The sequence below is a fragment of the Aquila chrysaetos genome, chromosome 1, assembly GCF_900496995.4.
Source record: "Aquila chrysaetos chrysaetos chromosome 1, bAquChr1.4, whole genome shotgun sequence".
Classification (NCBI taxonomy): Eukaryota; Metazoa; Chordata; class Aves; order Accipitriformes; family Accipitridae; genus Aquila; species Aquila chrysaetos.
In genome coordinates, this window is record NC_044004.1 from 26,176,049 (window position 1) to 26,194,406 (window position 18,358).

General features: G+C 41.6%; 1 protein-coding gene across 2 annotated transcripts in view; it reads right to left on the minus strand.

Annotated features, from left to right (window-relative positions):
• Positions 1-17,164, minus strand: part of SMIM14 (small integral membrane protein 14) — a 42,920-nt gene extending 25,756 nt beyond the window's left edge. Inside the window, exons 1-2 of one of the 2 annotated variants that reach the window (XM_030024979.2) lie at positions 16,953-17,164; positions 1,279-1,389 (exon numbers count right to left, since the gene is read on the minus strand). In XM_030024979.2, coding sequence (XP_029880839.1) covers positions 1,279-1,353 — 75 coding nt within the window. In that variant the 5' untranslated portion in view covers positions 1,354-1,389; positions 16,953-17,164. Of the gene's footprint in view, positions 1-1,278; positions 1,390-16,690; positions 16,801-16,952 lie in introns of those variants that run through there. The other variant, XM_030024989.2, reaches the window with a different exon arrangement.
• Positions 17,165-18,358: the final 1,194 nt, after the last annotated feature.

The window sequence follows — 18,358 nt, forward strand, 5'->3', positions numbered from 1 at the left end:
GTAATTCTGGAAAATGGGGTCAGCCAAGCTCCCTGAGAGCACGCACAGGTACAGCATCTGCCTGGCTTCAGGTTCTTCACCCAGCACTCCAGAAGAGATAGTGTAACAATGCACTCCAAGGCCAATAAAGTGTGGACACTCAGGATTTTATGTTCAGGGTGAAGCAGGGCTATATGAGTGTAACCCACACATTTGCAAGAACAAGCTATATATATACTTCTTGCAAAGTGCTGTTTAAAACAAGTATGTTCTTTTGTGGATGTATGCACATGGAAGTGGTTTTATTTTAAGGGCAAGCACACAAATTGATTCCTTATTCCCAGAAATACATTCTTTGGGGACTTACACATCAGCCCTACTCTTATCACAGGCTAGTGAATGCCATATTTTCCTGATAACCTTCCTAAAATACTGCTGAGAAATCTCTTGAAGAAGGGCCTGATCCTAGAGAAGATGCTCTTCACACATATTGCCTTGAGCAGTTGATGTACTCAGTAACTTAAAAGAACATTAATTTAGGCCCTAAGAAAGAAAATGGGATAAAAACAAACTCAGGAAAATCAACAAGGGGAAGTACATCCAGTGAAGCTGATGTACAATGTGATCTTAAAAACCAGTTTAACCAAATTAAGAGTTGTAATCAAGTTCACCTAATTGCTCACAGTTCACAATCGTTAGTGTTATTTTTAAAAAGATATACTTTTACTTAGGAAAAAAAAAAATCAGCACTTTGTAGCTTTTTCTTCAATGGACAGTGAACTAAGTTCCATACAGAAGCAAAGAATCATTGCTGTTTTACAGGTCACAGTTACAGTAATGTAAAATAACTTGCTTGAAGTTGCTCAACCATATCAATGACACAGCAAGAAACAGAACTCAAAACCACTGGATTCTGAACTTCAGAATTTTTTAAAGCTTAGTTTTAAAAATTTAGACATTGTTATCTTGCCATATGAGTACGTGGAACTTCATATATGTGCTATCACCTTGAACTCAGAGTTTGCAGGGTAGTTTGTTTTTATGCAGACTAAAAAAGGGTTACAAAGAAACATTTCAATAAGAAACACTGTCAACCGTCAAAATGCAGCCCTGGGAAATAAACAGAAAGCTATCATTTGTATTAACTATTCAAAAGCTCATCAGAAAGTCAGATACACAGATTCTAACTGTACACCCAACTGAATAAGCATAATCAAAAGCATCAGTAACTGCAAATCTACAACAGCTGAAGTAATGTCTGAAAAACCACCCTTCCAAATATCCTCATGTTATCCTTACCAGATTAATCAGTCTTCTCATTGCATGTTCATGCGAGCAAATGCATTCACAAGGATCAAATCCACCTTCTGCCATGGTTCTCTGGGTAAACCTGAACTTTTCTGTGAACACCTAAGAAAAAGAATAAAAGGACAATGAACTCTTTTTTAACTGACCTTATTTTCCAGAGACTCACACATCAAGTTTCAGTTCATTTAATGCCAGGGTGAAAAAGCAAAACAAAGCAGGGTAATCCTATTATTCCTTTGGCAGCATGAATGAAGAAGTCTGGTATGTGCAGTTACATTTTGATGTTGCTGAAAGCAGTGTCTCACAGAGGCTTCTTTAGAGAGCCAAATAATTTTTTGGCAATAATTTATGCATCTCCCCTGGGTTTTCCCATGTACCACAATGAAATACATCCTAACAAACAAGAATCACAAAGATTAAATTCTGATCTCTCATCTGCATAGTGGGACTCTTAAGTGTACGAATACAATTTGAAAAGTCAGGGGAACTTGTACTCCTAAACCCTAACAAACTGTTGGCATTCTCCCTCTGGATCAACGTACAGGAAAATAATTTAAAACCTGGTAAGTTCTTTGCTAAAGGGAGAAACAATCATCCTTAATGTATAATGAAAGCAAGCAGCAGGGGTGCAAAAGTGGATGTACTTGGAAACACTTTAAAAATGGAGCTACACACACTAATTTAAGATCAAAGAAGTAGGTCATACACTTAGCAATACAGAAAGTTCAAAGAAGCTGTAATGGACATGGTGGGGAATCAATTCTATGTTATTCACCTGCTAAAACCATTTACACCAGACATGTCAAGCGTATACAAGCGTATCTTTACTATTTACCAATAGCCTTCTCAGTGATGGTCAAAATGGGCAGCAGATTGCAAGGCATTTCTACCCTTGAGGTCAAATCAGGGATTGATTTCTCTCAAATGAGGACTCTTATGATGTATTCGATTAGTTCTGCATAATGATACTTTCAAAATATTTTTGTTAACTTGGCATCAATAAAGCTGGATTCAGATTGTGTTTGTGTTGCATGCACTGGGGCCCTAATGTGAGATAACTGGCAAGCTTAATAAATGCAGCAGCATAGAGCAGATACAACCTCTCAATTTTCTAAAACAAGTAGTTTATGAAGGTGCCAGCCATTTGGTAAGGGTGTGCTGAATCAACAGACGGGCTCTGCAGTCATCACCTATAAAAACTTACAGCCTTGATCACACATAAGCATTTTAATGTTTTAACCTCACTAGGAGAAAGAGGAATAACCCATATGACTATAAGATATCTTCATTCAACAGCACGTATCACCACAATAGTTCTTCCCTCTTGGGGGAATAAAGAGATGGAAAAAAGAAAATGCATTTCAGAAGTCCTTCCTACCACTCTTCTGTATTACCCTCTGCCATGGCTGAGAGCACCAGACAGTGTTCTTCAGTGAAGAGGTGATCAAGAACCAATGACTGAAAGCTGTAATCAACAAAATTCAAAAGAGAAGCCAGGCATACATTTTTACCTTTACAGTAACTGACCAGTGCAACAAACTGCCAAAGAAGGGGTGGATTTCCCATCTCTCAATGCATTCAGATGTGCTTCAGCCAAATACAGGTTAGTGAGTAAAGTATAGAAGCACCCAAGTTTAGATATAATGTTCTCCAATATATAGGAGATCACAGCAGATGATCTCATGATTCTTTCTGAGAGTTGATTATAAAGCTACTACACTAACTTCTGTGAAATTATCTCAGAATCACTAGAACTGCACCAATAGAAGAAATTTTTTAACTACACAAGCTCCCTGGATGATATCCCACTTCAACCAGAATAGCCTTTCTAAAACTATCTTAGCATGAGAAATAATGCTGACATCCAAAAGAAGGTGTTTGAACCAGTAAAGTTGCAAAACAGTATTTAATTGTAACTTGAAAGAATTTAGGAGTCAGTAACACATAGTAATGTCACAGCAATTAGTAGATGAGTGTTTATATATGACTACAAGAAATCAAAACATCAGATAAGAGTCATCACCAATGAAACCAGGCTAACATTTTTTGTAGAGCACAAAACTGAAAAACATTAGACAAATGGGAAAATTAATCTGTCATATAACACCATAAATTTAAGTGGAGGTGCGCTAGAAGGAATCTACCCCAAGGCATCTGAACTGTATGTGACAAATTACCTTAATGAGCTAAAATAAAGCAGAACACATGTCACCAAGTAAAATGCCATCCAAGCTTTCAACAAAAGATCCCTTATAAGCTTTCTCACCTTCACATGATGCTGAAAGGAATCATCCTTTATCTTTCCTTCCTCCAAGCCTATAACAAGCTCTTTCATCAGCAAAGGACTGAAGATGGACCATCTATTTTGGGGAACAGCACTAGGTTTTCCCCTGATAAAGATGCTAAACTTGTGTTATCTTACTACTTTAAAAAAACCCAGGTAACTAATCCCCCTTTATGCAATTATTTTTGCTGGGAACTGGAGGAAACAGATTTTATACATGGCTGACCAGTTATAAAGAAGAGAGAACTACTCTATACTATACGATGATTTTCACTTGTAAAATGACACTCTCATGTCTGTATTCCTCATTAAAACATTCCTGGCTAAATAACTGTATTATTTGTAACACACTATGAATGCATAAAGTACTAAATATCAACTAAGCTCTGTAATCAGATCCTTAAGTCTATTAATGTTTTGTGACCCTGTGTAAGATTTAGTAATAAGAGACTAGTATTTTTATATATCATGGAGCAGGATTCCCTGGCTCCACTGCATGCTCTTAGACAGCCCGTTCATATCAAAATCCTGTTCCAGAATTGCAAGGTGCTTCCTGCCTGCCTCCCCGTACTTGCAATTGTCTGATCTCACGTCAGCTGCTAACTTGTTCTGCCCAACTCTGACCTCTTTGCTGTGAGTCACACCAGCTCTCCACCTTTTGCAAATACAGTTCTTCTATATAAAATCTATCACAGAAAATGGGAGGATGTGCTCCATTCTTTTCCTAATGACCTGGAGAAAGAAAAAAAAGCTTGTGGTTTTATTTTGTTTTACTTTACTTATTTATCTGTATGTTTTCCTGTTTATTGTGTTGTGGTTTAACACCAGCCAGCAACTAAGCGCCATGCAGCTGCTCACTCACTCCCCTCCCACCCAGTGGGATGGAGGAGAGAATCGGAAGGAAAAAGGTAAAACTCATGGGTTGAGATAAGAACAGTTTAACAGAACAGAAAGGAAGAAACTAGTAATGATAATAATAACAGTAATAAAATGACAACAATAATAAAAGGATTGGAATATACAAAACAAGTGATGCAAAAGGCGATTGCTCACCATTCACTGACTGATGCCCAGTTAGTTCCCAAGCAGCGATCCCCCCAGGCCAACTGTCCCCTGTTTATATACCGGGCATGACATCACATGGTATAGAATATCCCTTTTGGACAGTTTGGGTCAGCTGCCCTGGCTGTGTTCCCTCCCAACTTCTTGTGCCCCTCCAGCCTTCTTGCTGGCTGGGCATCAGAAGCTGAAAAATCCTTGACTTAGTCTGAACACTACTGAGCAACAACTGAAGACATCAGTGTGTTATCAACATTCTCCTCATACTGAATCCAAGACATAACACTATGCCAGCTACTAGAAAGAAAATTGACTCTGTTCTAGCTGAAACCAGGACAATCGTTACCTTGTTTTTCTTGGAATGTACAGAGTAACTGGTAAGACCACAGCAATTGGTACGGGTATGATGTCAAATACCTGCAAGTACTCTGACTGAGAGAGTTACTTTTACTCTACTTAAAATTACTGTATTTTGGTTTGGCCATATTACTGCTAGCACAGTATTCAGTTCACAGGGTTTACAAGCAGCTGGAAGATACATTTGGTAAATATGCCAAAGCTCTCACTGATAACAGCTGAGAAGGTATGTATTATGGCCTCTAGATTAAGGAAACTGATAGAGAGCATAATAAAGGAGAAAATTAGTAAACGTGGACAAATACGATGTACCATCAAAGAGTCAATATGATCTTTTCAGTGTAAAGAGGCCCACAGAGGCAATCATAAACAGTACTACTGAAATTAACATACTGTAGTCAGAGCCGGAATTACTATAATTCGGGAGCAAAGTGGAGGATGGCCTCTGATGATTTAAGACAGAAATAAAAGCCCACCATTACCTTTTGACTTGAGCATCTATTTGAAATTGTAGGCAATGAAGCCATACTGAAAAATATTTCTAGTCTCTCGTGATCTAAAAAACAGCATTCTCAGTTATAGTAATTATTGCAAATTGTTTCTTCTTTTATTATCCTCCCCAATCCCAGCCCTACAGCTGTGTATTATATTTTATACACCCTACTATCAAAAAAGCAATCTTTATGGCTACAGTCTGATTGTTTTTTTGTACCTGGAGACTCTTCTGTATTTTAAATTATTGCAATGACTATACATTATTTCCCAAATCAGCAACACCTCTCCTGAGTAAACAGCATGCAGCTGGTGAGCTCTGGGAGACAGAAATTATACTCTGCCTCTCTCCACCCTAATCATTACAAAACTGAATTCCTTTCTAGCATGAAGGCAAACAAGAAGTTTTGTCAATTTTCCATGTGCTGGATGCCCTCCAATGTGACTCCAATACAGTGCTGATTGGCAAGCTTGTCAAAGTGCACATATTGGTGATCTCTACTCCTTGGTATAAAGGAGTGTGTAAAAATATTTATCATTCCAATATTCAAAGAAACACTCACTATATATGATACATAAATCAGAGTCACTGCAGATTTATCATGGACTGAACCTGGCATCTTCAGCATCAAAACTCTAAGCCCATTAATTCTTATCTTTCCTGGATCCAGGCACTTTTAAAATGTAGACTGTCACACACACGATACATACAATGGCTGAAGATTTCCTCTGCTAAGAACTATTTTTGCTGTGTTGCTGTTTCCTTGAAGATTGAAGGTAAGAAATCTTTGGGAGCAAAATACCTCACAGTACAGCAGACAAGTAACAGAATCTTTCCACATTACTTTAAAAAGAAACAAAACCCTATTCAGCTCCTCATTACTGTTTTTCAGCTAACTGCAATAACTCAAAGCACAATTGTCAAATATCTCTAACAAGCCATGAAGTTAATTTTGCTTCTGAGTTCAGTTTGAGAGAAATGTGGCAGAACAAATTAAAATATGTATAAAATTTAAAATAAAAATGTAGAAAGAAAGGAAATGACTTGTTATGCCTCTGCAGGCATTCTGAAAAATGATAAAGGGCTAAAACAGCAAAAGCCATACACAAAGCATGAACAATTCATTGCCCCAAAGATAAAATGTTCATTTTTATCTTACTGTCAGAGGCAGAAACCCTCTCTCCTATACTCTTCCATGATCTCCTAAAGGAGCCACATTTCCATAAAAAGGATTTGTTCTCTTGCCTTTTTACCTGCACCTAAGCCATCTTAGTATCTATGTTTTCTTACAATACCTGACCCTTTCTGTAATTATTTTCCTCACAGCATGCCCCAAGTCTGGTTCTTCTGTATAATCTTACTCATCTTCAAATGACTTCCAGGTATTCTCTTCTAGCATCTAAAACGTCCTGTACGTTGGCCTCGTGTAGCATAACACCCTTGCAATCCTGCACATGAAGTCCTGTCCCAGAGAAACTACCAGGCTCTGGGACAGTGTGACCATAGTACCCATTAACCCAGGGGGTAGAAATTTGCTTCAGTTAAAGCAGGAAGAGACTGCTGTGACCAGCTCCTCATAAAGCTCCTGATCTCTGCTTTTATAGGACTCTTTCTTCTCCTCCTTGGCCACTCTGTTCCCCTGGTAGCATCAGTACTCCAGGGGCACTTGGCACCTCAGCTGACTCGTTACTGGGCGCTTCAGAATGCTTCTGGTACAAGTGGTTACTCCAAAATCTGTTTCTAATCCTGCCTTTTCTAGGGACTGGACTTACTGAACCCTGCCTAGTCACACAAAGTCCAATTCAACATCAATTAGGTATACAGTAAAATAATAGATAAAGGTATCTGCAGTAGGGCAACCAACCACGAGGTGCCTAAACATTCAATTCCAGTGAATCCCAGCCAAATTCAGAATTTTCTGTATTTGTTCTATAACGCATTTTCCTGTTGATAGCCATCTTCTGTAATATTTGCACTTCGTGCACATCCTCCCTCCCACAGAATCCTGAGTGTTTTGTTAGTCTTTTGATTAACTACCTACATCCAACTCACTAGCCTATTATTTAAATTTCCATTATTTCAGTTCTACAGCTAAACTTTGTAAGTAAGACAGGCCAGGGAGTTTTATCCGTTGATTTCTGCACCAAGTTTCTCTTCAGACTGGGTTAGAGCATTGAGGGGAAAAGTACTATGCATGCATTTGAGGTTTCTCTCTTAAAAAACCAAAACAGAGATACCTGTAGATAGGACTGGCTAATTTTACCTGCAAAGATCTTGGTGAAATTTCTAGTTTTTTCAATTGCTACTACCAGAAATGCAGCACATTTCCTATCACCAGAGCAATACAAAGGAGGAACAATGCAGAAATGGTAAAAGGGCCATGAAAAAAGCAAAGGAAGGGAATAACTAAACACAGAATAAAACTAGAGGACAGTGTAAGAAAACAAAAGTGTTTGTAGTTGAACAGGGAAGAAACATCACAAAAGGAACTACAGATATAGGGAGAAAATAAAGAGAAAAATAAGAAGCACTTTAAAATAAATAAATGCTATTTTGTCTGAAGTTAATGGATACATAATTCTAAGGCAATATGGGAGGACACTGCACTAAATCAAAATTAATCCAGAAGCCAAGGGCCTGGCGTAAGAAACCAGTGGAGGTGGGCTGCATTTTTTATGCAAGAGTTTTAAACTGTCAGGGTTATAGAACTGGCAAAAATAAGCTTGAAAATTTCTAAGGAAACTTCCTTTACAAAGCAACTTCCTCTGTTCAAACAAGGCTAAAAATAGGTTCTGTAAAAAAGAAGAATCTTGTATACAAATTGATACTAATTAAAACATTCCAAGGATCTGTTCTCCTCTACTATTGTAATTTAGATAGTTCAAGTAAATATTCCCTCATAGAGCTTAAGTCTGAAACACTGCAACATTATACTTGGCTTTTTTATAATGGTAATTTTTAATCCCTTTTATTAACAATGCAAGAGAGGCTCTCTCCCATCACCTCTTTCACGCTTACAGCTCTATCCTACTTCTACTGAAACAAATACCAGCACTCCCATTGTCTTCAGTGGACCAGGATCTACTAGTTCTGCAAGGTCACAGATCTCTAGAGGACTACTGATGATCTTTTTCTACCAGGCCTCCTCCTGGGCATAAAATAGCATTTTCAGGACAAAAGAAAACCAACTGGCTGACTGGGCAGCAAAAGCAAAACAGCAGGATATAAATGTGGGTCCTGCCAGGAGGAGCCCTGCCACAGTAAAGTGTGGCTCCAATTACAGCTTTCTTCAACTAATTGTCCCAGTTCAGATCATCCATTTAGCTTTTCTAGGGGAAAGAGCTGCAATGATTTTGATAGCTGATACAATACCCAAAGAGGGTTCCTAGACACAGCAACGCTTTCAGAGTATAAAACAATCCTCTTCACTCTCCTTATAATTCCAGGGACTCGGGGGGGAAAGCAGCTGATTTCGTACTTGAAAGCATCAGCACGTCTCCCTGGACTTCCAGCTGTAGCCTAATGAGTTGGCAAGTGTATTTTTACACTACAACTTTTCTCAGGATAATTAACAAGATCTAAGATGAACTTCCCAATGCAGATTAAGCTAAGCCAGTTCCTTTCCTCGTGGAAAAGTCAGTGCTTAACCGTGCACACAGATTTATGCAACTGGTGCTGTTCTTGTTGGTTTCAACAGAGACATCAAGACCAGTAGGAGCTCCACAAGAGAACTGCTCATCCAGCCACATTCTTCTCGAGGCATACTAGTGGGTAACTTTGCTACCACCTCACAAATCATTTGCTAAGTAGATTATGAATAAATTTTCCAGTGTCATCCATCTGGTGCTTCTTACAAATGCTAATTTAATACAAAACAACTCCTTAAAAATAGAAGCAAACACAAAGAAGCTAAGAAATGCTGAGCCAGCCACTGAAGGATACTACAGTGACATGCTGAAATCAGGGAAGGAGCTTTTGAGCAGGGACAGGCTCAGAACTGAGAAGTAAGTGCTAAGGATCTTCCTGATGTTTTTTTCTGATGGTCTCACAAGACTAGTGGAGCACTGGTACATCCCTTGTCTCCACAGCACGAGTCCACCGCTGTGTGACCACCACAACATAGTGAGCATTGCTGGGCCACCAGCATTTTCACTCCAATGCGGACATTTGGACTTGCTCCAAGTGGGTCAGGAAATTCTTGTGGTGATTCTGCCAACAGCTCTAGCACCTAGAGCAGTGAAGCAGGGGCCAGAGCATGAAAACTTAGAAGACTTATAATTATGGTCAAAGCCCTTTCACAGCCAAGCATCACAGCTCTTCTCTCACTAAAATCTGTGAAAAAGTTCACACCGCTTTAAAGGGTGGCACGATCTAGTAGGAACCCATTAGGAAACTTACTATTTGTGGACAAGGCTAACCAAGGTTACAGGTATGCTGAGGTGCATCAGTTCAACACAGAATGGTGTATTTGGGAAATACAGAAGATGACACAGATGCTTCTTTCAGTTTAATTAAGGCTTGTCAGTGTCAAGCACAACTCTCAGAGGATAAGAACTCATACATTGACACCCCCCACTGTTCCAGTTCTGTTTCCCACCTTCCTTTTCATGGCTAGTCCCCAATACGTGAGGTGAGAGAGAGATATTTCAGGCTTTAAGGCTATGAGGCTGATGTCAGTGATCAAAACTGAACTCCCCAAGGGAGCTAAATAAGACCCACCAAGATTAAAAAAAGCTATTTACTTATTCCCTTGCAGGTGGCTTAACATTTCTTCTGGGCAATACACTTTAAAAGGAGCTAATTATGCATATCCAGTCATGGACCAAAAAAGCAGTCCAGCTATTTTAGAATTCATTTACTGATATTTGATACAGAATGTTATTGCCAAACTCCAGCTGTCAGCATTTGGTCATCCTTTTGTTAAAATGATGACATTTTTCTGGAAGAAATCTCTTGGAATATGAAAGCTAATTAAGAGAAGATGTCAATGACACAGAACATTGTCCAAGAATAATACCCTCTTGCTGCTAAGTAAATGCTTCAGCTTCACTTTAACATTTATTTCTAGTGTAGGAGACTGTGACAATTGTCTAGGACAACAAAATTATTCCTATTGCACCAAATGACTGATGGCTATTTAATAATTTTGTTTTACATACGTTAATGCAAAAGGGTGGGCTATCCTCTGTAAAATTACTAACATGTATTTCAACCAGTTTACAGAACAAACTGGGAGCCCTCTCCTGTGGTCTTCAGTAAGGCAAGAACTCTCATTGACTTTAACAGGATTTTCCGCTTGAGTGGTAAGTAGAAGAGCCAGCTCTAGGCAAATTCGCTTATTCTCCTGCTTTTGGTTAGTGTCTCTGGCACTATAGACTCCCCCACTGCTTGTGTCGACACTCTTCTTCCCATTCCCCAGAAACAATTGCCAACCTCCTAAATTCAGCACCCCTGCAGCTGTACGAGCGATGGGCTACTGCTGGAAGCAACACATATCGAATCTGAAACCCCTGCTGAGAGCACTTCTGCACCAGCACTGAGAGGACACCCACGCTGCGCCATGCCAACCAGGGCTGCAGGCTTGTGTCGCAATGTGTTGGCAGGCCTGATTCTGAACAAGTGGCTACACACAAAAGAGGAGCTGGCCTTCCAGGGAGGCAGACTTTTGCAGGGAAAGAAGAATAAAGGGTAGTCCCTGCAGATGAAAAACTGCAGAGGTGAGCATCTCACATCAGCCTCCCCATGGGAGTAGAACTGGGAAACTGACTTTGCTGTTGGTTACCTCACCCAGAGAGGTTTTGCACTTAACTTTTGGGCTTCATAATACAAAACTAATAATTTACTTTAAAAGACTAAGTACGGAAAAAGAGTATGTTTCTATAACAAACTATGTAACCTATCCATAAAACACCTCTGCTCTTGTTCCAAGATGTAGGAATCAAGATTATGGCTATTATGTTCAAATGTAACAAAGCAACCTGAGTGCTCAAAGCGAATCCAGCTTTACAGGTCACCCAGTGAGGCTCAGGACTCAAACTCATGAGTTACCACAGTGTAACAAAGCCATTGCACAGCAGCAGAGCTGCGGCAATGGTCCCCGCACACGCAGTTAGCCCATGGGAACACTGAGTGAACATGACTTTGCTTAGTCCATAAGAGAAAAAGGTTAAGCTGAGATACTTCAGAGCTGCCCTGAGCTAACCGTGAGCACCCAGGCAGTTACTGCAGCTCAGGTGGCCTGCAATAACTCATTATTTTGAAGTAATTTTTTTTGGAGGGTCAATCATTCAGAAATTTTTAAACATTTCACCTCTTAGCAAAAATAAACGTAAAAAGATTATCTTATTCACTCTTTTACAATAATGTACAGTTTCAAAACAAATAAAAATTAAAGTTTTTCCACCATATTGAGCCAGCAAGTGCAGCCCTAAACCATGAGCTATGAAATTTTTTTAAACTTGTTTATTAAGAGTACAATTGTTTAGATTACAAAATACCTTACTAAATCCTTAAAACTGTAAAAATACACTATTTCTTAATGTTACTCCCATCACATACAAACACAAAATTATACTGAAATTCTTTGGAATATTTTCATTATTTTTTTCTCCAGGGTTGACATATGTTTCTAATAACTTGCCACTGAGCAAACAGATTTAGCAGGGTAGCAGCATGCTGAGAAAGATAGCAGGATTTTCAATTTTCAGATGAAAGCAGCTCTATTCCCTGGCAGCCCTACTGCTAACCCCTTTAGGCCAGATCAAATTTTATCTGAAGCTAGCGGGTGCCTGTCTTCGACTTCAATGGAAGTTGAATCAGGTTTTCTATATACCTGCAGTAAACAATTTGAAGCTTATCAATTAGAATATTTTTAATCAGTACTTATACCAGAGGGAATTTGTAGCAATTAACAGGATTTCTGGGCTTGGTTATTTACATATGTTTAGCTAAAAGACGACCCAGTTTTTACCAGAGAATAACATCCATCTAATTCAGCACTCACAGATTAGTTTAGGTTATCAAAAAGGAAAGTGCTATGCAAATTATACAAGTCTCCCCTGCACCTACTAGCAACAGATTTTTAAATATGTTACATTAATTTGCACAAGGAAAATCTATGGTACTATTTCACGGGATCAGGATTAGTCTGCAACACACATCTCACCTTCAGCTCCACAGTTTTCCCACAGGAAAGAAGGTATTTTTCATCTTTAGACACTTTTGTTCTAGGTACTGACTTGAAACTGAAGCATCCGACAATCTCCATGGCTCAAGAAAAGTCTCTATATAAGAATATTTCTGTATTTCATGGTGCCCGCTGATAAAAGCTTTATCTAGTCTTTTCAAATAGGGGTGCTTAATGACAGGTGCCATCAGTGTCACCTGGATATGAAAGTGATGAGCCCCTAACGACACCGTAACCACTCGCACAGGAATTCTTGTTAAACTAAGGCCACTCACACCAGGAAGCTGTGTTTCACACTTGATTTAGTCCAAGTATTTGAAGAGCTAACCCCCAACTTCACATCTTCATGTAATTTCATTTGGACAGCTGTTTTTTCCATAAACTAACTTTTTAATGGATGAAAACTGACATAAACTATTTTATCAAGTTCTCTAAAAATATTGCCTTGCTAAAAGTAAAGCTTTTATGATTAACTGACAGGAAATATACGAACATATACATGTGAATATAGGAACAAAAAAAGACCAAAGCTCTATTACTAGAGGTCTGTATTTGACAAAGATTCAACAAATAAAGTATCGCAGCTGCTTATATCACGTAAATGGTTGGTGTTACATTTTTGTACAGCTTTTCTGTTCATTCTGATAAAAATCTTTTCTTTCCTAGGAGAGCTCAGTGCTTTGGATCTGACATTTGTCTAGCAGTTTTATAAAGTAGAGAATGAAACTATATTTAGCTCCAGAAAGCCATGGTTTTTAATGCATGCAGAGCTGCAGAAGAATCAGAACCAATCTTAATGAGGAAAACTTTTATCAAGTGTAATTCTATCTGTTCCCACCCAAATGGGACTAATTTGTTCCATTATCTATAAAAATACCAGCTAGACACTTTGACTAAAGCCTCTGAAGCGTATTTGTCAATTAATAACCATGCAAACGTACAACCACCCAATCGTGCCAGAGGCTGCTCCACGAGCATCTTCAAATATTTCATGAAAAGCCATATCAATCATCGCTAAGGAACTTTTTTCTTGCCCCAGCCCCAGCCAATACGGTGGAATAGGTGGTGGGATGGAAAGAGGAGGATAGGACCATACTCCTCCACTGCACTGCTACTAAACTCCAGCAGAAGTTAAGACTAACACAGCTAACACAGACTGATCCTTCCCATATCCCTGACTGTATTCCTTCATAATGAGGAGCTAAGGAGTCTTTCTTCAAATGAGGCTCTTTGGGAACTGGGGAAGCTAGCTGTTGGTGAGTCAAGGCATGCAAGCTGAAGGAGCTATTCTGGGAAAATAATTCCTTTTTTTTTTTTTTTTTTTTAATTGAACAAGGACTGCAAAATTTGGTTCTGTGGTATAACCTTACAAAGTTTTCTTAGCTTCCACTGTACCTGTAGAGGACTTGGGAGCACTTAGATCTTCCAGGAAGTACTCAGTGCCTTGTAGAGTCAGATGTCTCGTTAACAGCTACATAGATCTTTACATATTAATAAATTGAATCTATAACCTAGGATGTTAAAATGGAAAGCGTACTTAACATCAAGCGTAATAGCACATATGTAAATGCATGTATGCAAAGCATGTCTGTAATAGCATGTATGCAAAGCAGGGTCATGGGCTCTCCGATTTGCTTCCCAAGCAGAATATGGGCAGATGACATCGATTTTTCTATGTATAAATGCATCTGCCAAAATATTTTTGTATTTATTGTGATAAGTAATCTGATAAATCTTCAAAACATACATAGTAAGAATCTCATACTTGGTTATCAGGGCACCATACACCACCTCCATTCATACGCGCTTATAAGAAGAGAAAGAGGATCTTGCTACTTTCATTGTACTGGCCCTGTGAAGACTCATGATGTTGTTAGGCCCAATTCTGCTATCACAAACTTCAGCAGAGACAAAATTTGGTCTTTAAGAATGTATGTCAAGTACCTAAAATATGTAGGAGGGAAAATTCTGAAACACAAACATAGACTTTGTATTATTACACATCTGTTATGCAAATAACATTCACATATCACTAATTCTGAAGTCTAAATATATGAAAGTAGAAACTGAGAAGTTAGTAACAAAACAAGAAGTCAGTTAGAAACTAACTTTCTCTAAAACCAAATACCAACCTTTTGAAAGCAGGTACAATAGTTACAAAGTGATTAAAACCATAATGCATTTTGAAATTGTTTTTATGTAGACTAGTTCTTTAACAACAAGTGTATTATTCTTATTTTTCCCTTAGAACGAGGGAAGAACATGGACTGCAGAATGTTGCCCATGTAATGGGGCCACGCACTTTGGACTTAATGGACTTGATTGTGGTTGGGGTTAAGGTGCTGCAAAAGCATCACAACATGCACGGTATAAGGAATTTCATAGAACCATGTTCGTTATATTTCTTTCTATAGTCAGCAAAATAATATCCGGCCAGGCTAAAATAAGATCCACCCAGAGCTACAGAATGGCTGTTACCACCATCTCAGTTCTAAAGCAAACCCTCCGGGCTTATGGTCCTGAGTGGGTCAGGGATGTCCCTGCCCGCCAGAGAAGCACACGCAACAATACTTTGTGGAATGACCAATAACACATCCAGTACGGCTTCGCACTTGTTTAGCACCTTACACAAAATAATCTTAAACCACTTAAAATACCGAACTCAATACCACTCTAGAGTTAGGCAAAAATTGTAAATCTCATATTTTACAAAACGGGGCAAAAAGAACCAGAGGTTGGACTCGCCCACCTCAGTGGCAAGGGAAGGAACAGCGCTCAGGACTGAATGGACTAATGTACTGCTAACACTACAGTCACTTTTATTTTGCCAACTGCTTCTACCATTTGAAGCCACGCTGTCAGTGACATGGTCACTTTCTTAAATCAATGATCAACAACAATAGCTTGATTTCTTTCATCTCGACAGGTCACAAGAATTAGATGGAATTATCAAGGATTTATTCTCTCTCACTGTATATAGGAAGAAATCAAAAGTAAGATTGATTTCTTCTTTTTTTCTCAATTTGATTTTTTCCAGCTGATGTCTGCTTTTGGAAAGGAACAGGAATGAGTAAAAGTGGATAGGACTCTAAAAGCTAAGCATGTAAAGACTTCTAAGATGTAAGCCGCTAATGCTCACTGCAGATATGTACCTTCCCCAGCAGGCACAGTAATAACATTAACATAATAAGTTTTTAAGACCAAAAAAGTTAGATGTCCTCACCTCTAAAAACTGGAGATGGTTTTCAAGACTCACCTATATGTATAGACATGGATGTTCAGCCAGCATACAACACAAACAGTCCCTACACCAACTGATCTATAATCTAAAAGACAATCCTGAAGACTGACTAGACAAACAGGTGTTTGCCAGGAAACAAAAGTTTTTGATGTAGGTCATGTGCCACATTCATGTAGAAGCGGTGGTTAGCTGAGGCCTCAGAGCTGCCATGGAAGGCAGCGGCTGAGCTGCAGGGCAGGACATCTGGGGAAGCCGGCACGGTGACAGCTGCGGAGGAATGACCATGGATGATATCTTGTGGTCTCCGAGGCCAACATACCCCGTCCCCACTGCAATCTGCTACGAATCACATCTTGGAGCACACATATGAAGAGTTCCTGGCAGGAATCCTATCTTTAATAAAACAACGGCAGTGTGACGCTGTCCTTTTCCTGAGATTATCTTTCACAAGATGTTGTTCAATTTCTCCCGCTTTAGTTGCACGCGCTTTTCAAAAAGCGGGGAGCAGCCTGGGAGCACGTACCCTGGTGTCAGTGTGCCACTTCCAGCTTCTTTACAGAGAGAAAACTAAAACCCTTTAGCTCAAAGTATCAGACTGAGAGCCTTTACAAAAAAAAAAAAAAGAATCGACAGAAGAGTGCCACTTTGCACTAAACCCCCCAACAACCAGAAAAACCCAAACCAGACCAGCTCTAAAGAAGACGGGCGGACGTTGCACTGGTTTGAAAAAGAAGAGTGCTGCCTAATCGCGAGCGGAACGGCTCCGGCTCTCCCGGTGTTTACCTTCCCGAGCACCCGGCGAAGCGCCCGGCAGCGGGGACGTTTCTGCACTTCAACAGGCTTGAAGTTACCCCCGCAGCCCCCACCGGGGGCTCCGCAGGCTCCGCGGCCACCCCCCGCGGGCCGCTCCGCTCCGCGCCGGCCGGCCGGAGGGACGGGCGGGGGTGTCCGCGGAAACCCGGCCCGGCTCTGCCTGGCCGCGGCCGGCCCGCGCCCTCCCCTTCCCCGCCGCGGCGCCCCCCCCCCGCCCCTCACCCTCGCTCACCGTGCTCTGGCCGCCGTCGCGGGGGCGCGGAGGGGCTGCGGCAGGGCTGCGCGGCTCGGGCGGGCGGGCGCGGGGGCAGGGGCAGGGGCAGGGCGGCCGGGCTGGCAGAGGCGGCCCCGCGGCTCGGCCCCGCTGCTTCGGGCCGGCTCACACGTCCGCCCGCGCCACGAGACCCGGATCTGCCGGCTCCCGGCGGCGGCGGCGGCGGCGGGGCCGGGGCGGCGCCGCGCGGCTCCCGCCCTCCGCGCACGCCCCTCGGCGGCGCGGCCCGGCCCGGCCCGGCCCTCCGCGGGGCGGCTGCCACCCCGGCACGGGAGCCCGTGGGCCGCCCGCGCAGCGCCGCGCCGCGCCGCCTGTGGGCTGCTCGCCGGGCAGGGGCAGCCGGGACCCGGCCTTCGCTGCCCGGCTGAGGCAGGCTCGGGCGCTGCGCGGGCGGAGGGTACGCGGCCGCCGTAGCTCGGCGTGCCGGGCGGTGTCATTTTCAAGCAACGCGTCGGCCTTCAGTAAAGCCCCAGTAAGTCAGCGCTGAGAAGGGGCGAGGAAAGTAGCTCCTCTGGGGCCTGGTGTGCGTGTGGGTCTGCCACAGCCCCCCGCGGCCAGGGGTCTGCGCCCCCGTCAGAAATACGGTCGCTTTGCTTGCTTGGCCCCCAGCCATCACCTCCGGAGTATGAGGGAATTTACAGTGTAGTTTCTCTACTAGTAGTCTGAAGCCTCTTTAGGAGCCCGTGACTCACAAGGCTTCTCGGCAATTAAAGCATCCCTCAAAATATGCGTTTAGATGCTGTGGAATGAAGTTAGAAAGGAAAATTTCTGATCACGGCTGCTTACGTCAGCCAGTTGGGTTTACCTGTGCCTAGCCAAGGAGCTGGGGTGTCATGCTCCCATATGGAAAGGTGGACCACATCCTGTCCTGGGGACAGTGATACCATGCTGTAATGCAACAGGGATTACACAGGAAAGAAAATCTTCTCCTCCGATATTTCCAAGGGTGGCTTACCTCCTTCAAGCCAGAAAACAAGGACGATGCTACAATTACAGTGAGAAAGGAAGGTTGGATGGAAGTTGTGAGTTCTCACAAGTCCGTACTTCCTCATGGCACCAGTGCCTCATACAGTCTGATATGGCCCACATATGGGGACAAGCTTGGTTGTTCTCATCACTCTTTGCTGTTGTCATGGGGCTTTCAAGCCTCCTTTCATGGCTACATTGTTTTTCTGAAAGTTTTTTTTCTAGCCTTGGCTGTTAAGCCTACCTTACTCTGCCAAGTCTCGGGTGCGTTGCCAGTTGGCAGCCTTGCACATCCAGCCATCATCGGTGTGCAGAGCCACCTCTCCCTGTAAGAGGCAGGTAGGCTAACTCTGCTCATTTAGGGCTGGCCCTGGACATAACCATTCCGCTTCCTGAGA